General features: G+C 61.0%; 2 protein-coding genes across 8 annotated transcripts in view; one reads left to right on the forward strand and one right to left on the reverse strand.

The window, feature by feature from the left end:
- Positions 1-112: 112 nt before the first annotated feature.
- Positions 113-10,618, reverse strand: RER1 (retention in endoplasmic reticulum sorting receptor 1). Of its 3 annotated transcripts, none has more exons than XM_072975579.1 (7): positions 10,456-10,618; positions 6,957-7,038; positions 5,685-5,789; positions 3,717-3,816; positions 2,423-2,501; positions 1,360-1,495; positions 113-754 (listed from the first exon to the last, which is right to left on the reverse strand). In XM_072975579.1, exons 2-7 carry the CDS (start codon positions 7,035-7,037, stop codon positions 665-667), a joined length of 591 nt encoding a protein of 196 aa, XP_072831680.1. In that variant the 5' UTR covers position 7,038; positions 10,456-10,618; the 3' UTR covers positions 113-664. The 3 variants fall into 3 exon arrangements, with proteins under 3 accessions (XP_072831680.1, XP_031529279.1, XP_015093850.1); XM_031673419.2 differs by lacking the exon at positions 10,456-10,618 and adding an exon at positions 9,986-10,395; XM_015238364.3 differs by lacking the exon at positions 10,456-10,618 and adding an exon at positions 9,657-9,680.
- Positions 10,591-18,918, forward strand: part of MORN1 (MORN repeat containing 1) — a 52,189-nt gene continuing 43,861 nt past the window's right edge. The window contains exons 1-6 of one of the 5 annotated variants that reach the window (XM_072975574.1): positions 10,591-11,016; positions 12,059-12,130; positions 13,045-13,143; positions 13,601-13,711; positions 14,518-14,608; positions 15,214-15,301. In XM_072975574.1, the coding sequence (XP_072831675.1) occupies positions 10,884-11,016; positions 12,059-12,130; positions 13,045-13,143; positions 13,601-13,711; positions 14,518-14,608; positions 15,214-15,301 (594 nt within the window). In that variant the 5' untranslated portion in view covers positions 10,591-10,883. The remainder of the gene's footprint in view (positions 11,017-12,058; positions 12,131-13,044; positions 13,144-13,600; positions 13,712-14,517; positions 14,609-15,213; positions 15,302-18,918) is intronic. The other 4 variants (XM_072975573.1, XM_072975575.1, XM_072975576.1 and 1 more) reach the window with 4 other exon arrangements.

Consider the following 18,918-nt stretch of genomic DNA (forward strand, 5'->3'; position numbering starts at 1 on the left):
CCCACAAAACTGGTCACTTACCAGTTGTTTCTGAAAAGGGGCTGCTGCATGAGAACAGGTTTAAATGAACAAAACAACTTTTCATGTATCAAAGAAAAGTGTCAAAATAATCTCAAACAATTAAAATATAATATATATTTATAGTTTCAGGCCCTCAAAAGCAATCATGGTAGGTAAAAACAGAGTTTTGAGTCACCGTGAGGGAGGCCAACCTGACATCTCCGTGAGATGAGACGGAAACTGGCATCAGAACCCGGAGTTACTTGAAAATCACCTTTCAAACGGGAAGCTCCTTCACACACGTGGGAGTCGGGGGAGGTCCTCCACTAGGGCCATGGGGCCGGAGCCGCAGGCGGGCGTCCTTGGAGGTGGCGGCTGGGCGCGTCTCGGTTCCTCCCTAGCGGACAGTGCCCGCCCACCCTCCCCAAGCCCGCCCAGCCCGCGTGTTACTAAAATTCCGTCCTCAACACCTGACCGGCACTGAAAAATAAATCAATGCAATTCGGTTTAAATGCCAGTTTCTTCAAGAACCTGATATTTCAGTTACAAATAATCGAAGCTCCTTTTTAAAAAGAAAATGACTCCCTTGTAATCAACTACTTTATGTGAAGAAAGGCGTGGTGACGGCGCCGGGGACCGCCCAGGGCCGCAGCAGGGCTGGCGTCTAGCTGGCGAAGGCCTTGCCCACGTCCTCCTTCCCCTTGTACGTCCTCTTGCCGTGCGTGAACGGGATGTACCGGTACTTGATCATGTGCTGGGGACAGACAGACATTTCAGCACAGATGCCCAATGAACCGCCTCGTCCAAACCTGCAGCCCGGCTTCTCTGTGTACCAGGCACGGAAGCGGGGCTGCAGCAGAAGCCCCCAGTGCCCCGGGGACACGGAAAACCCTTCCATGGCGCCACTGGGAGTCCCGGGGAGGGGGGCAGGTTCCGTGACCACCGTGTCCAGGAAGAAGGCACCCAAGCCCCTGCTGCCTGGTGGGTGGAGGTGGGGATGGGACGAAGCTGGGCTGTCCCGTCTGCCCAGGCCCATACTAGGGTGATGTTGACATAACATGCCGTCATCATCCGGGAGATCCTGGGCCCTGACTAGCCCCCAGGACACAAGTCAGACCCTCAGGCGAGACCCACGGCCTTGCCTGCCCCACTCCCAGAGAGCTGTGCTGAGAGCCTGTTCGCTGGACGCCTGGACAGTGGTGCTGGTGGGAAGCGGGCCCCACCCTGTCACGGACCCGCAGACAGCAGGGTCCACGCGACCCTCCCGGCTCACAGGCCTGAGCGTGGCTCTCCTCGAAGTGCTACCGGTAACTGGGCAGCAACTGCCATCTCCTGGTGCAGAAGCACCTTGGTTTTTACCTTTATCTGCCTCTTCATCGTGATACAGAAAAGCATGATGAAATACATGACCAGGATGGGCCAGAACACTGGCACGTTGAACGCCTCGAAGAAGGTGCAAACCATGGCCACAAGGATGCCCTTGGTCGCCGCGTGCCTTAACGGAAGAAGACAAGGTCAGCGGTGCTGCCGACACCGGGCGCCAGCTGCCTGGGGCCCCGTGGAGGGTGTGCGCCCCCACTCAGGCGGGGTGGGCACTGCGGGCAGTATGTGTAATGCACCACACGTGGAACCACAAACACCGTTCTTACTCGCTTGGAAGCTCGACATTTTCTGCTGAAATTACACAAAGCAGAAAACACCAGTGGGGGCGCCAAGGCTGTTCAGACAGGCGGCTGGGAGACGGCATGGAGGCCCGAGTGCTGCTGGGCCCCCATCCGGAATAACCCGTCCCAGCCTCGCTCGGGCCCCACACTCGCCGGAGGCTGCACAGTGTCCTGAGAACCAGGCAGCCGGGCCGCAGGGCCGCCCTGGCTCCCTCCATCCACTCAGGCCCTGTTTACAATCCCCTCAGCTCTCCCTTTCCTGGAGCATAGAGGCCCGCCTCCTCGGGGGGCTGGCAGGACCCGACCTTGCCCACTTCGCGCCCGGCCTCCGGGAGCCCTCGAGTTTGGCGTCTCCCACTCACCGCACATGGACGCGCCGAGGAGCCCCCAGAGGGCCCGCCGTGTGCGGAGCAGCACACAGGCCAGACTGGCTGTGCAGCCTGTCCCTCCTGAGGCCGGAATCTTCCGAGAACCAGGACCCCCGCCCCAGAAGCAGCCTCTTCCATGTGGCTTCAAAGAGCTCTGGTGTTAACTGGCATCCAAGAAGCCGCCGGGCAGTGGGCTCTCGGACAGAGGCCCCCACGACCCACCTCCACGCCCAGCTGGGCAAGCACTCACACTGTGGGTGAGTGATCTTCAGAACAAGGAAACACAAAGCTCGCTTCTCTGAGGAGTTGAAGCTGCTGGCTCACCAGGACACAGCCTCTGCTCTCGGGGACCACGAGCCTCGTCCCCGACCACCCACGGGAGGCACTCACCAGAACTTGAACTCCGGGAGCCTCCGGATGAAGGGCCGGAACTCCTCGCTCTGTTTGGTCGGTAACGAGGGGCCGTCGTCTGAAAGGCAGAATGTCCATCAGAGGTGGCGCAGGTCTCCCATCTTTTTATTTCCAACACTGCACTTTTAAGTTTCCCTAGAGCTTCTGAACTAGCAGGCCTGATACGCAAAATACAAATTTACATCACGTAACCAAAGATACAATGAGGCTGTTCAGCCACCTTAGAAATCGACTCATTGCTGGGAAGGTTTGTGTTAGAACTTCTTTCTAGGAAGATCTCGTATACACTCTAAGTGACTGCGTAAAAATTAACCACACGCCAATTTTCAGGAACACGTCAACTGTGTGACATGAAAATATGTTAAAGTACAAGGAAGGAGCAACGGCCACAGCTCGCAAGAGAAGACGTGGGAGCCGCGAGCACCTGCTCCCGGGGGCTGGGCTCGGGAGGGCACCCCCGCCCCACCCCCGCGGGAAGGTGCCTCCCGCATCACGCATGGAGAAACTGAGGTCTACAGAGGGGCCTCTGATTTTCCAATACCCCCAAATGGCAGCATAGATCAAAGGGTTGTTTCCTTTAACGTTCATTAAATACCGTACAGAGAAAAGTCACAGGCTCTGGTCACAATTTGAACAGTCTGGAGAAAACGTCCAGGCTCGTAAAGTGTCTCCCTGCCACACCCGGGAGGGCGCTGCGGGCAGGGAGCCGTGTCAGGTTCTCCTGCGGCAGGATGTGTGGAATGACTGACTCACCACGTTTGTGCCCCGCCCCCGCCCCACCCCAGGCTGGCCTGGCAGGTGTGGCCCAGGTAGGCCAGGAGCAGTGGGAGCCAAGAACATTCAACACATCATCCTGGGAAACCAGAGAGCGCCACCGTCAGCGGTGCCCGACCGTGGGTCAGTTGCCGGGGCCTCCGTCAGCCACAGGGAGCCGCCCTCAGAGCCTGGTTTTGGGAGAAGGGGGCCTGGCTGGTAAGCGTGACCACGATGGAGGGGTCCCGGCCCACATCGGCTCGCGTACAGGGCACAGGGCCCCGCCTGCCTCAGCTCCCTGTCACCACAGGGTGGCTGAAGGAGCGCCGGCCCCTCATGACCGGTCGGGGGTTAACGAGCCCTTCCACAAAGTACCGCAATCACAGAGGCTATAGGTCCGTGTTAAACACCCAGAGGACAGTCTCAGAAGTTTGGATTTCAAATGTTTCTAAAGAAAATGGAGCAACCCTGTGAAGTATACAATCAGACTTCCCCAAACGGCAGAACAGACGGTCTCTACCTGAGTCTTCCATCAAGGAAGGGTCCACTTTTGGAGAAAGGAAGGCTATGAAGAGGTTGAGATGGTAGATCCCCAGGGCGTAGGTCACGATGTACCAACCCTGGAAGAGAAGCGGACGCAGTCAGTGACACCACCCTGGAGGGGCCCCTGGTCTGGACAGAACCTGAAGCACGGGGGTCACAAGTGAGGGAAGGACAGCAAACGTCCCAGGTGACAGCTTCCCTCAAACTGTGCAGTGGGTCTTAAGAGTGGACAAGCCAGGGTCCAAACAGCAAGTGCCTCCAAACACCCATCAGATGCACCCAGTACCTACAGCCACCAGCACCTCCCGCCGGGAACGCAGTGGAAAGGAGGCGTTTCTCAAAGCCACCGCCCGAGCTGCACCAGGGACTCCTGCGTGAGGACAGGCATGGCTGGACACAGAGGACACTGCTGCACACGCCAGGTCACAAGCTCTGCCCAAGGCCAACAGCTGACCCAACCCGACAGGGCCTGAACCGTCCTCAAGACACGCTGGCCCAGACTCCCGGGGGCGACGCACACCGCCGCCGCCACTGTCAGGACTGCTAATAACCTCTGCCCGGAAGAAATCCAGAATCGAGAAATCAGGGAAGCCAGGCAAGGTCAGAAGCGCTGTGGGGGCAAACCTTCCTCAGGGGACAAAGAAGGGACGTGCCTGCACGCCCGCCGCCCACACAGCAGCCAGCGCCCCGACAGACCCGGCCGCACGGCCTGACCTATTCCACTGACGGCCAGTGAGTCTTCTTTTAACGGAAGCACCAGGGATGGAACCAGGACCCCGTGCATCTACGCACATGCTCTCCCACCAAGCTATGCCCTCCTCCCGCCTTATCCATTTTAAGAGCCTAAAAATTTTCCTGCAAACAGGATGGGATCTTCCTGCTTTAAATGTTTCCAGGTCAGACAACTGAGAACCAGCTGACAGAAGTTACCAGTTCCACGTTCACACAGCTCCAACTCACAGGGCTGGAGGGAGGCCCAGTCGGTTATAAACTCAGTTTGCCACACAGGGACCCAACCTGTGTGGGAGGCATCTCTGCCCCCTCCCGAGTTCCCCAGATCAAGATTTCTAGGTCATTCTTCCCATCAGAGAACGGACCACGGTCCAAATTTTTTTTTTAATCTGAAACCAATCACAGAAAATTTAACATTAATTGCAGACGCCCAAACAGACCACGTCCCCGGCCTTCGAGGGGAACCAGGGTCAGGCCTCTTCAGAACACGCGCACAGGTAAGAGCGCCCGGAACAGGTTCCTACGTTTAGTCTAGGCAGGAATTTCCCACGGTACCAGACAAGCACAGCACCCAGTAAACGAAGTCTCCGTCCAGGTGCCCACAACCTCCTCAATCCTGGGGGTACCAGGGGGGCAGGGTCTCTTTCCGTGACCAGAAGTCTTTCCCAGCCCCAGGAGAGAGAAAGCTCTGGACAAGGCCTCAACCTGCCGTCCTCTGGACACGAGGCAACGCTGGCTGACCTCCTCTCCGGGCCTGCGGAGAGATCCCACCTGGAACCCAGGTGGTCACCAAGGGCTCAGGGAGGAGGCCCTCCGGCACCACCACCAGCACTAAACCTGGCCTTCCTCGGGCACCAGCACGGCTCCCGGCACCCAGGCGTGATGAGCCGACCCACGAGTCTCCAGCCCCCAGAGTCCCTAGGCCGGGCTGGGGATGCCACAGGGTCCGCTGTGCAGACTGGGACGCCAGAGGGCGCCACCCATCTCGCCGGGCCCTAGGCTGACCCGGAGACGGCCCTGGGAGCCCCAGCACCAGAGCGTGAGGAACCCCGGGCGAAGTGTGAACAATCCCAGTGTGAAGGACGGGCACCGACACTTCCCTTACGTTCAGTGCTCAGCCGGAAAGTGATCGGTAGAGAGCACTTCCTGCAACACAAACCCTGAGCGCAGAGCGGGGCAAAGACAGCGGCCCCCCCACCGCGGCCACACTCACCTGCAACAGGTAAACTCGAACCATGTAGACGAAGCTCAGGCCCAGCGTCACCACCCACCGCAGGGCCGTGTGAGGCGTGGACTTGTCCAGCCAGGACTGATAGATCTGGAGGAAGGAGAGTTCCCGCGCGTCATGGAGCCCGCCGCGCCTCCCGCAGTGCACCCCCCGCGCTCTCTGCTTCAGGCTCCAAGTCACCAACACAGAGCAGTGACTACGACTCATCCAAATTTTATCTGGAATAATTCCTGAGGCAGCTCCATCCCTTAAGCAAAAATATTACCAGAGCACCTCTCACAGCAGGTGGTGCCACAGCACTGGCCGGAGGGGTCACCACGGGGAGACCTGACTTCAGCCCCGGCGAGGACTGGCCTGAGGACGGCAAGGGGGAGCCGCCAAGCCGCCACCTGCACACAGGACTCCGCCAACGCCCGCTGCTCTCGGGGCCAAGCCCACCCCCCAGCCCCAGCCGCCCGAGCTCCGCGGGACCAGAGCAGCGTGGAGCTTAGTTTCACACGTGCACACGCGTGTGTCCGTGCGCGGGTGTGTATCTGTGTCCGTGTACACGTAACTAGTGTACATGTGTGTGCTCTGACTTTAATTCTGAAACTTTAATTGTGAAATTCAACCTCTCATAAAAGTAAAGAGAACATGTGGCCCCACGCATGCCATGACCTGGCTTCAATAATTATCAGGTTTTCCAGGTGCTATTTCTTAATTTTAAAAATCAGTACACTCTCAGTTCTGAACCCACACATCGGTACGTGCACCTCTTCACCAAGTCAGACTTCCTCCTCTAAGACGGAAGCCCACGCACGGTGTGGAGCGCTGCGGGCCGCTGCAGCCTGGTCTGGCTGAGCACGAGCGCAGACTGGGCGAGGGGCTGTGGGCCCGCCCCCGCCCCCGGGCCGAGGCGACGTGGATGTGGGTGGCGGGGAGAGGCGACATCAAGGGCAGAGCAGGACCTGCCGAGTCTGCGCCACCCAGGAGCTGAGAACGGCTTCCACGTTTTAAAGGTTGTTGGGCAAAGATGCAGAAAACAAGGATGTGAGCTAGGCTGCGTGGGCCCCCAGGCCTGAACCACTCACTGCGTGCGCTCTGCAGGAGACACGGGAGGCTCCCGGCGGTGGGAGGAGGTGATTCTGAGAGTGAACATGAGACCGAGGGAGGCGACCCTATCCTTGGGGACCTATCCGTGGAGACCGCCAACACGCACGCCCCGGGCAGTGTCCCGGGGCCAAATGTTTACACGATTCAGCCACCCAAAAAACCCACCTGTCCAAGTCTCGTGAAGAATCTGTACACCACGGAAGGCTTCCCATGGACGGACTCCCCCACGCTGTCACCTTCGGACATTCTGGAAATAGAATACGGACTTTTAAACAAAGAGCGCCCACGGGTTTGCTCACCTCACCCTCTTCCAGCACCACTGCACGGGTCTGCTCAGTGCTCATGCTGCACCCCCGCCCCTGCTTCCGTCCGTGTCCACCGCAAGTCGGCCGGGGAAAGAAGCAAGCAGGCAACGCGCTCTGGCAGAGAGCCAGGAGGGCAGGCGGCGCACCAGCGGCCCTAGGCGCATGCCCGCCTCTGCCAGTGGCCCTAGGAGCCACCCTCACAGACTAGGGAGTCCTGTGGATTCGACTCTGTGTCCACCTCCCTGGGGCTTGCCCACTGCGTGGACCGCTGCACCTGCCTCTCCCAGCACCGCCTCCGGCCGCTCCCAGGGCCCCCCTTGGTACCCCTCTCTCCTCTCAGCGCCACCCGATCCCCGACCAGCCTGCTCTCCACTGTGCCGGCAGCCAGCTGGGCACCTCCTGCTCCTCCCAAAACCAGGTCCCACTCCAGGAACAGGCCATGTCACACGTGATCTCAGGTAATCAGCCAACCTGTCCCAGTTCCTTATCTGTGTGTGGAGGTAATCCTATCTGCTCCTGCCCGTTCCAGCCACTGTGTGACTCTGTGTGACACTGTGAGGACTTAGCTTCCAAGAACCCAGGCCACCAGGTGAAGCGAAGGGCACTGTCACCCCCGTTTCATGAAAGAGGGTCAGGCCTCAAACAGTTTAGGCCACTCGCTCAAAGTCCAGCAGCTCTGCCAGTGGGTGGCTGGAGCCCAGCCTGACCTCACGCCTCCAGCCCCTCACGGCGCCGCTGGACCATGGGACAAGAAGGATCCGGGGGACCCGGTCACTTGCCACCCCTAAGCCGGTGAAGACGCCAAGCAAGCTCATGCCGCGGCACCTCGGCAGGGCTGGGGAACAGAAGTGGACTCTGGCTCTGACTATGCTTCCAAAGCCCCCGAGCGGCAAGGCCTTAGTCTGCTCGTCTGAAAGGCACGGCAGCCCTTCCCATTTGGACAGAAAGCTGCAGTTCACGATGCCCGAGCTGCCCCATCAACTGGCCTGTTCATGGCAGGGCCGGAGCATGAACCACGCCTGCCCACACTTCCCGGGCACGTCCGCACTGCGTGCACTCACTAAGCTAGCAGGCTCACAACGTGGTCCTGGCCCCAAGCGGAACAGGTGACCCAGGAGCACCAGCCCCTGCAGTCGAAAATCCAAGTACAACTTTACGGTCAGCCTCTGTATCCCAGGATCACTCTGCGTATTTCAGGAAGAACATTCACAGTAAGTGGGCCCACGTACTCCAAACCCGTGTAGCTCAGGGTCAACTACACAGCTCAGGTATTAAAATAACCTGAGCAGTCCCACCGCACACATCGCCACACTTGTGTTATCAAGTGAAACCATGACTTCACGCCACCACTTCCTGGAGCCCTGGGCAGAGGGGCTGAGTGCCGAGAAGGAGACCCAGAAATGCCCTTTGCTCTCATGGGAGTCACGACCAAACTGAACAGGTGACCTGTGGCTCCTGGTCCTGTCTTTTTGGGAAGTTTGTTTTTATATTCAACTGGGGAGAATTCCGTATCTTAAAAGGGGCTAAATTAGAAGCTGTTACCTAGGAGGGCCAGCCACCCAACCAGTAGGCCAAAGCCTGACCAACAGAAAGCGACATCAGCAGTGTCCTCAGCCCTACAGTTCCCTAGGAATTTCTCCTTATCTTACTTCTTCAAGACCAAAGTGCTTCCCATTAAAGTGGTTTTACTTAAAAGGAGGCATTGAGAGCAATGCTAGAGAGAAGACACTTGGCTCTTCCTTTAGAGAACGTGCCCTAAGCAGAAACAGCTGCCCACACGTCTCATTCTTCCACCTGAACGTGTGGAAGGCCTTCCAAGCACACGTTGGCTGATTCCTAACCGCCTGACAGACGGCACGTGCGTTAAAGCGTGGCCCCACACCTGAGATGGACTCACCATCACTGACAACATCAGGAGTATGAACTTTGGAGCCAAACGGCCGCCTACAGAACCCCGCTCTGTCACCATCTAGCAGTGGCCCGAGTCTCTCTCAGCACACCCACTCCAGTCTGTGCAGTGGGGCACAGCACCTCAGCACCCTCTCCAAGGCCTCTGGCGGGGACTCTGTGGCCACCGCGTTAGCATCGGCTCGGGGCCTGGCCCTGAGGACAAGGCAAGGAGCAGGCGGGCCTCCCTCAAACACGTCAGACTTGTTCCTGGGTCAGGGTGCCCTTTGCACCAGCTGGTCTGCCGGCAGTCCTCTTTCCTCTGCTGTTAAAGGGCCGCCTCTTCAGTGAGGCCCTCCGTGACTGTCCAGCTGGCACAGACCCCTTAGGTCACATCACCCTGTCTTATTTTGTGTGACAGGCATTTCTAACTTCTTCCCAGTGTACTTCTCTGTTTCCTCCTACTAGAATGCAAGCCCCTTGAGGGGAGCCTTGTCTGGCCCACTGCTGGGCCCTACGCCTACACGGGCCTGTCACATAGCTAGCAGCCAGTAAGCTGTCTGCCAAGCTCAACTGCTTCAGGCTCAGTGACTTGAAGACCAACTAGAAACCAAGACAAACCAATCCAAGCAGAGACCACAAGCGTCACTTGCGGAGTTGTAGCAAAACTCACCAGATGCCTAGTTCTCCAGCCATCGCTGCACCTGCTTCTGGAGTGGTCCTCACTCCTCAGAGAATCGCACACACAGGAGCAGCCTGGCATACGGGTCATCAGTTTGCCTCCCACCACTTTTCCTTCATCTCCCCTCCCCTCATTCCTTGCGGGTCGCAAGCACAGTAATTTCACACACTTTCAACCTCTGATGCTGTTCCCTCCGCTGATACTGCCCTTCCAGAGCTCAAAGACTCCCTCGGCAAGGCCCCGGGGGTGGCTCCTCCCTCCCCTGAGCGTGACCACCTTCCAGTCTCCACCTGCCCTGGCCACCCTGGACCTGCACTCACAGGATCTGGAGACCTTGATTCACCTACGGGGAGCCGCCTTACACACCCCTCACGAAGTGAAAGACCAACTCGACTGAGAAGCAGGCGCCCCGGGAAACTCCCAGGCCCAGGCGCCAGGGCACGCTTCCGGAGGGCAGCTCTGGGCAGGTGCGCGGGGCGCCGTCGGGCGAGTCAGCCCGAAGCGCTAGTGATCTTCGTCCGCAGAATCGCCAAGAAGCGACCCCGAGCGACCCAACTTCATCGCGACGCTTCCTCCCCAAATCGCGCAGGCCAGCCCTGGATGAGCGAGGACACCCAGGGCCCCCGGGCCCGGGCCGGGAAGCCGACCCCTCCCAGGACGCGCCCGCGGAGAGCGGAGGGCGGGGGACCGGTCACCGCGGCGACCCCGGGGGCCCGGCCCAGCCTCCTGCCCCGCGCTCGGTCCCCAGGCCCCCGGGCCCCCCGCCCGGCCCCGCCTCGCCCGCCGGCACCTCGCGGTCCGCTGCGGCCGAGCGCGGTCTCCCGAGCGCCGCGGGAAGGAGGACGCGGGTGGCGGCCGCGCCGGCGCTTGGCTGGGTCCGGGAAGGGGCTGCCGAGCACTTCCGCTCCGTCCTGCGCGGCGCCGCCTCCCGGGCCTCCAAGATGGCCACCGGGGCGGGGCCAAGAGGCTCCAACAATTTCCGCTTCCGGTGCGGCGCCCAGGCCGTTGGCGAGGCGGTAGAGGCGGCGGAAGGGACGTACGCGGCGGAAATTCGCTGTGATGCGCAAGCGCAATCGCATCCTCTGGCTCCGGGTCCGGACAGCTCCACTCCAGAGATTGTTATCGCCCAGAGACTGAGCTCGAGGCCACGCCCCTCGAGACCAATGAGCCAGTGGAGGAGGACTATGTGGTTGCTAAGGGAAACCTTCAAGCGGCAAGATGGCGTCCTCCAGTGAGGGACGCCCCAGCTACCACCCGCCGCGCAGGGACCAACCCGGGCGGCCTCCGCGGGACGGTAACGGCCGACTGCGCCCTACTGGGACTCCGTCGAAATGGGAGGGAGGCAGGCAGTGTACGGACGCTCGCTGCGCTCTCCCGCTTCACTTTGGGAAGTCCGAATCCAGGAGCCGGCGCCAGAACCCGCGGCCCCCAAGCCCAGCAGGGCTCCCCAAGCGCGTCTCCCCAAGCGCAGCTGGCCCTCCGCGGGAGCCCTCGTCTCCCCCGACCCTGGGAGGGACGCGTCTTCGCGTGTCCCAGTGCCCGCGGGGTGGGCGGACCCAGACTAGCGGAACCGGCCTGAGCCTCGGGACCGAGCCCGGAGGAACCCAAGGCGGCCTTGGGTGTCAGAAGGTTTGATAGGAGCTGTTCACAGAATCAAAGAAATAGGGCCAGAGTGATCCCAGTCCACCATTATCATCAGGTAGAACCCGGCCCTCGCTTACGGCAGACACTGGAGTCCAGAATCCGGCAACCCCATGCTTCCCCAGAGCCGCTCCCTCCAAGTTGGCCTTGAAACAGGGAGGCTGGTGGGGAGAGGGGTCCTGTCCATTACAGGAACTGTGGGAGTTGGGGGGCGGTGTGCCCAGCAGCTGAGTGGCAAGAAACGAAACTAAGAAGGCCTTCCTTGGGTACAAGTGGGGATTTTGTCCAGAGGGCCCTGGGTGGGGAGGGGGCGTGGGGAGATCCTGCAGAGAAATGGTGGGCCGTCCCCTCCCCTCTGTGCCCTCACCTTCACCCAGCTAATTCCGCTCGGCTCAAATGTCCCCTCTCCAAGAAGGCTCCCCTCCCTCCCACACCCCCTCCACCCTCCTGCCTACCCGCCCTGCCACCTCTCCAGGACCCTGCTCTCACTTGTCCTAGCCCACCCCTCCCCTGCCTCTCTGTACCGAGTAGCTCAGCATGTTTGCAGCACAAACAAACTGTGAATGGATGGACAGTAAACAGGAGCATCGTGACCCCTTTGGGAAGCAGTGGGGGGGGCGGTGGTCGTTCCCCGGAGGTGGGGCCACAGACGCCTGGAAAAGCCCCAAGACCACCCCACCTCAGTGTTTGCCGGTCATCAGCCAGGTCACCTGTGTCATGTGCTTACCTGTGTGTCTCCTTTCGCTATTCAGGTTACGGAGTCTACGTGTACCCAAATTCTTTCTTTCGATATGAAGGAGAGTGGAAAGGAGGAAAGAAACACGGTGAGGACCGTCTGTGGCCTCTTCCTGCAGCCTCACCGCTGACAGCCCGTTTCCCACTGGATCTGGGGGCGGGTGGGCCACACTGGGCCCTCAGCTGTCACTAGTGCCAGAGAAGGGCCACCTCCTGCAGCCTTGGAGAGCCGGACTAGCCGCCCTGGTGCTCAGCTGGGAGACCCCCCAGTATGCTGCTTTCTCACAGGCTCGGGGGCCCCCTCAGCCGGGGAAGCTGCAACCCAGAGATTCTCCCTGGAGTGTTGGTTTGTTTTTGCCTTTCTGGTTTTGCTCTTCTTTCCCCTGATGATAGAGACCACCTCCTTTTGGAGAAAATCTAAGCAGCAGAGGAGAGAAAGGAGCGAGTGAAAGTCCCCGGGCGCCGCCCCCGAGGCAGGCCTGGCGCCCGGGGCTTCTGCTCGCAGGCTTATGTCTGCCTCAGGCTCTGCTCTGAGCGCCCTCCGCCCGGTTTTCTGCTGGAGGGTTGATCTTTCAGTATTTTCCTGTGAGCTATTTTCATATCCATTGATTGCCAGTGTCTGCTATTTTTTGAGCCTTTTGAATTTTATTGTAGTGTTTTTCACTTCTGTTCTGAAAGCGGGAAGGCTCGTGTCTGAGCCTTGGATCCTGGCCTGGGCAGAGTGGTCCCCCTCTTTAAAATGCACTCTGCTGTGTCACCCACACCCACAGGCTCGCGCTCCTTCTGCCCCTGTGCTGACGGAGGTGGGGCGGCCCTCTGAGGAGGCCTCGGGGGCAGGGTCTCTGTGCTTTTGATGGCTGGGACAGGACGCTCAGTCACGCTCCTCGGCTGTCCTCAGCAGGACCTTCCAGCCTGCTCTTCCCTCTGAGAACCCGGCCCTGCCGCGTGCGGGCCCCAGCAGTCACTCCCCACCACCATGTGACGTCATGATCCCTCTCGCCAGGTTGGGGGAAGCTGCTCTTCCGAGACGGCGGTTACTACGAAGGCGAGTTTGTGGACGGAGAGATCACAGGGGAGGGCCGCCGGCACTGGGCCTTGACAGGTTAGCTCCACGACTCCGTCCTCCTAAACAGTCCCCAGTGTAGGTTGGTACCTCCCGTCTAGATGCCGAAGGCCTTCCATCTCTTGGTTTCCCTAAGTTGTCTCGTAATGGCCTCGTGCCAGCTGGGGCCTGGGTGGCTGTGGTGCCGCCCTCAGCTTGGCCAGGTTCCTGTCTGCAGAACCCCAGACCCTCTCGGGCAGTACGGTCAGTCCTCAGTGGAGAGAAGGCTCACCCACAGACTCGGACCTGGGGGCTTAGCCCTGGGCACACAGATGCCCCAGAGAGGGTTGCCTGCGGTGGAGTCTGCACTTACATGGTGCCCAGGATGGGGGACCAGACCCACCAGTCATGTTTTCCCTTGTCAACCAGGAGGGTAGTGAGATAAAGAACACCCTGTCGTCCTTGCACACTGGCTGGGAGGAGCGGGAACTGGCTCTAACCTCCTCGCCCACACCAGGGAACACCTACACTGGACAGTTTGTTTTGGGCGAGCCTCAAGGACATGGCATCATGCTGTACAAAGCCGGCGGGTATTACGAAGGGGAGCTGTCCGGCGGCGCGAGAGAAGGTCTGGGCCACGGGAGGGTGCTGGGTGTCGGCCGCGGGGCAGGTGCGCTGGGGGCCTGGACGCTAGCCCTCCCGGGATTCTGATTCGGGGCCTGAGTGGGGTCAGGGGAGTACAGCCCCTCTGTGCAGGTCTGTGCCTGGGGCACGGTCATCGCCCACTGTGGCCTCACGAGCCTCCCAAACCCGGGGACTCAGGTCTCCATTTTATCATGCTGGGTCCTGGGGATAAGCGTCTGGCCGGGTGGGTCTTCTGGCCTCGCACTGGGTGGTGACAACTCGGCCAGGCCTGTGGGTCCCCAGGGTCCTCACTTGCAGTCAGGAGGCCACGTCTGGGGGTGGGCAGACTCTGCCTGAGGGGAGCAGAGCAGACCCTGGGGCAGGTGCAGCTGCCTCTGTCTTTCCACGGCCTCTCAGGTAAGAAGTAGGAATCTCCTCCACTTCCTGGGTGTGCAGACCCTGAAAATGCCAACTGAACACAGCCGCGGCCCCATGAGCGCGGCCTCATGAGCGCGGCCTCTGGCCTTTCGGTCCTTGGAGCAGCTCGTTCAAGGCCCAGCACCATGTGCTCCCAGCGTGATCTGCCAACAGGTCTTCCCGCACAGCAGCCCCGCCCCAGCCGGACGGCAGAGCCCTCAGTCTCAGCAGCTGGGGATGCGGGGCCCTTCAACCTCCACTTGGGGCCTCCGAGAGGTGGACCTGGAGCCGCTCCTACCGCGAGGTGGTGTGGCCCGGCTCTGTGGGTGACCCCAGCCTCTTCCAGACTCGCCCCTCCCCGCTGGACACGCGGTGACCCTTCGCCCCTTCCAGGGCAGGGGCGTCTGGTGGACGCGGACGGACAGGTGTACTGCGGGTCGTTTCATGACAACAGGCGGCACGGCCGAGGGTGGATGCTCTTCCGGTGAGTTGGCTGCCCAGGTCTGCCTCCCCTTCGAATGCTCAGCTGTGAAAGTCTGTGTCTTTTGATCTGATTCTGTAGTTTCTCCCTTAGTTACTAAAATTAGTTATGTGTGTATTTTGTAAAAAAAAAAAAATTGAACCCCCACCTACCCACCCAGTAAAACACCTGGAGGGGCAGGTGGGCGGGCGGGCTCAGCTGGGCGGCTCCCACACGCTCTGCTTTTGGGCCTGCTGCTGGGCGTCATTTAAATCCAAGGCAGTTTTCCTGCAAATGCTGCCCTTGGGATCTGCAGGTTCCCCCCACCCCGCCCTGCCCAGGCCGTCCTCGTTATCCTGCAGACCTTCACACCTGGCGCCCGGCGAGGGGGGCTGCAGCCGCTGCAGGACCAGGCCTCCTGCCACCACACCCGCCGGGCACCGAGGCAGCCTGCCCCTCCGGCCGGGCCCTGGCAAGGCCAGAGCTCACACCATCTGTTCCGGGCCTATTTTTGCCTCGGTCCCGGTGGCGCGTGCTGAGCGAGCCCCGGTCGGGGGGAGCCGTCTGCGTCAGCGCCACCACCTGGCCCTCCCCGGCCCGAGCGCAGTCTCCGTCTGTGTGTCCCTCAGGAATGGTGACGAGTATGACGGCGACTGGGTCCAGGACCGGCGCCAGGGCCGCGGGGTTCTGAGCTGCGCCGACGGCTCCATCTATGAGGTAACTGATCCGGGCCCTGGGGCACAGCTCAGGCTGCTCTTCGTGGCCAGCGAGGCAGGGATGCAGACTGTCCCCACTTTACTGATGAGAAGACTGAGGTTCCTGGAGCTCCAGGGCCTCCAGCTGACACTTCGTCCAGCCTGGTTCCCGGGACTCCCTGCCACCTGCCACTCCTCATGGGAACAGCCTGGTGGTGCATGTTTGAGGGAAATGAGCTCGGGCCCAGGTGCCCCCAGACAACCTGGGGGAGCCCCCCCGCCCCCCATCACCATGGCAGCTGCTGCTCTTGGGTCAATGGGGTGTTAGGTGAGACGAGGCAAAGGGATGCAGGCTGTGGGGAGACCCCCTCGGGCCCCAGAGTCAACACCCTCTCCTTCCTGGACACCAGCCCATGTGCCAGCCAGGAGCCAATGGGCGGGAGCTGAGGTGCGTGTCCCATCAGCACTCGCTCCTGTGCCCAGCTGGTGGGGACAGCACACCAGCCCGGCATGACGAGACCATGTGGAGACTGCGTGGAAGGGTGAGGCTGGGCTCCGAGGAGGCTGGAGCAGAGCCGGGGAAGACTAGGTGGGAGGCCCGGGTGATCCCACACATAGCGCTGGAGCCACGAGGGGTTGGAGTTTGATTCTGACCATCATGGAAAATGCGGAAGGAATTGGTGCCCTGATCCCTGTGTTTGGAAGGTCCCTCTGGTTCTTCTTCATTGAGAGAGGTGATGGCAGCCCTCGTGGGGTGTAGATCCAAATTGGGCTGGTTTGGAGGTAGAGGCGCCGGACTGGTTGGAGGACTGGAGGCCAAGGCGGGGGCAGCAGCAGCAGAGAGGGTGCTCCTGCATCACGGGCCTGGGTGTCAGACGGACAGTGGTGCCTGGACCAGAGTCCACCTAGGCAACAGAAACGACACCAGCAACTGGACGTGAAAATGTCAGCCAGTGAAAGGCGGCAAACTGCTGAGAGGGGTAAAGGCAGAATATGGAAAAGCAAGCGTGCAAGTGGACCCAGGAGACCCAAGGATGGGCTGTGGGGACCGGCTTGCCAGGGCCCTCAGGCCTGACTGCTGGGCTGAGCGCTAAGGGAGAGGTGACTCGTGGCACATGGCGGCTTCCCGAGTGACTGAGCTGCCGCCGGGCTCGGCTGTGACGTGCCAGCTGCATCTGGGCCTCAGGAGCCAAGAGCTGCATGCGCTGGGCACCTGGGACGCTCAAGGGAAGGCGACGGTGACGAGGTCCGGTCTAAAGGCTCAACTCCAGCACAGCCCTGAAAGAATCCCTCGTTTCTCAAAGCCTCAGGGCTGAAACGGAATTTGGTTGTGTGGGTTGCAGAATTACGAAGTCAGCTGAATTGACGTCTTTGCCAAGTTTCTCGTGTGAAACAGTGAAGATTGGAACAGAACAGCCTGTGGGAGCAGGGAGAGCCCAGCCCCTCCAGAGACTCAGCTCCCGACAGACAGAGGAGACCCCGTGCACAGAGAATCCCACCGGGGACGCACCCTGTGCCTTGGGAGTGGACACCGGAGCCCAAGGGAAGTCCCTTCCCTGCAGGGTCCATGCAGCACCGGCTGTTGACAGCCCCACTCGGCAGCAGCCAGCACAGCAGAACATCTCAGGGTCCAACTCCTGTAGCGCAGAGTCAGGCGAGGAAGGGTGGACTTGGGGCGGAGGGGCGGTAAACTGGTGCCCGGCGGGGCCCTGTGAGGCAACGTGGCCTGTCAGGGAGCATGCATTCTTGCTCTGGTGGCCCGGGCTCCCCCAGCGGGCTCCCCTCACCGGCTCAGAGGACAGAGCTCTGCTTAGGTGACCCCACCTCCCAGGCCCACTCCTGGGACCACAGCCCCAGTCCGGGCAGCTGGCCGCTGGCCTCCTCCTTAGGGGGCTCCCAGGATGCCGCGTCCCCTTTGCTGCCACCTGCCTGGGCTGCTGCGGTCCAACCTCACGGGACCAGGCCCCCGGGCTCACCCTGGGTTGCCACAGCTGTTGGTCTGAATTCTCCAGAGCTGCCGAGGAGAGGACCTCAGGGATCCCGGCGTGCCGAGTTCCCCACAGCGCCCAGACCTCGCGGGGCCGGGTGGATGCGTTACCTGTGTCTGGTACCCAGAGCTCAGTCATACACCGTCCCCGATGCTGGGCACCTCCTTCCGCTCTTCTGACTCACTGACCCTCCTGAATCCCCCAGGAGGTGCCTGTTCCCATTTCACAGCCGAGGAGGCTCCCCCTCGTCCCAGTGTGACTACCAGACCGGCGTGGCCGATCTTCCAGAGAATCCTGAAAAGCTTCACCCTCCCGCTGCATCGCGAGCTCTGACCCCAGAGGATGTTCTGGACACCTCCAGGGCCTCGCCGTGGGGCTGCAGCGCCCTCGTCAGCGGTCTGGGCACGGTGGGGCCTCCCCCGCAGACGGCGGCTCCGCCCAGCAGGGGCGGGCGGGGACCGGGGGCTGCCGCAGCGCCCACCCGGTCGCACTCCGCCAGGGGGCAGCCCGGCCCTGCAGCGGCTTCTCCTGCCTGGGAGCTGGAGACGCTTCCCTCCAAGTGGACGAAGGGGCTGGATTTCAGACGGGAACGGCAGGAAGTGTGAGAAGGAGGCGCCTTCATATCAGTCGGGGGCCGCCCTCCGCTCCCCGCAGACCCCGGGACCCAGGACCGGGGTCCTCCTGGCGCTTCTGCCTCCCAGGGCTCAAATACTGCCCGCCTGCCCTTCCTGTTGTCAGGGACATCCCGACCTCTCTGGCCGCATGCTCAGATGACACACCATCCCAGCCAGTGACCTGAAGGCCCTAGGCTGGCACACGGGCACTGAATGCCTGTGTCCCTGCAGCAACCTTCGCAGAGTGGCTTCTAGATGGTGTGGACACAGGGTGAGCACACCGGGCCTCTGGGGTCCCCTACGTCCTCGGTGAGGAGGGCAGAGCTGTGCGGGTGTGTCTGCTGCCAGGCCTCAGCGCCAGCTCCCCCTGCTCTGGGGACGCCTCCTGGGCTGGCCCTCCGCCCTCGCCCCCCGCCCTTGCCTCCACCCTCCAGTTGCCTCCTGGGCTTTTGCGGAACCCTCTCTTTTTCACTTCCTGTAAAATACAAGTAGCAGGAAGTTTACCACCTTAACTGTTCTCAGCTCAGCGGCATCAAACTGGTTCCTGCTGTGTGACCATCCCCACCAGCTTCCAGATGTGAAACACCCGCCGCCCACCCCCCCAGCCCCCGGCCCCACCGCCTGCCCTGTCTGTGAGTCTGACTCCATGGACCTCGCGTGAGGGGAGTCACAGCAGGTTTGTCCTGTGGCTGACTTATTTCCCTGAGCACAGCGTCCTCAGGCGTCTTCGTGTTGAAGCAGGTGTCAGAGCTCCCTTCCTTTTTAAGGCTGAGTAATATTCCATCACGTGGCCATTCCCGCCATGTTATGTCTGCCCACTCGCCCACCAGCGGGCATCTGGTCTGTTTCCACGCTTGGCAACTGTCCGGGTTGCTGCTGAGAGCTCGGCGGGCAGCTCTCTCGGGCCCTGCTTTCAGTTCTGGGAACAGCGGAACTGCTGGGTCACGTGGTAGCGCTATTTTTAACTTTTCAAGGAACCTCCACACCGTTTTCCGTTTTCCATTCCTACCAACAGTGCGCCAGCGTTCCGATTTCTC

This window comes from Vicugna pacos, chromosome 13 (genome assembly GCF_048564905.1).
Source record: "Vicugna pacos chromosome 13, VicPac4, whole genome shotgun sequence".
NCBI classification, from domain to species: domain Eukaryota; kingdom Metazoa; phylum Chordata; class Mammalia; order Artiodactyla; family Camelidae; genus Vicugna; species Vicugna pacos.

Excerpts from the sequence above, each read along its gene's own strand:
- RER1 (XM_072975579.1), bottom strand. The coding sequence starts at position 7,037 with ATGTCCGAAGGTGACAGCGTGGGGGAGTCCGTCCATGGGAAGCCTTCC. Across the intron at positions 5,790-6,956 it reads TCTTCACGAGACTTGGACAG|ATCTATCAGTCCTGGCTGGA; the intron begins GTGGGTTTTTTG and ends TCCTTCCTCCAG. Across the intron at positions 3,817-5,684 it reads TTCGAGTTTACCTGTTGCAG|GGTTGGTACATCGTGACCTA; the intron begins GTGAGTGTGGCC and ends CTTCTCTTCCAG.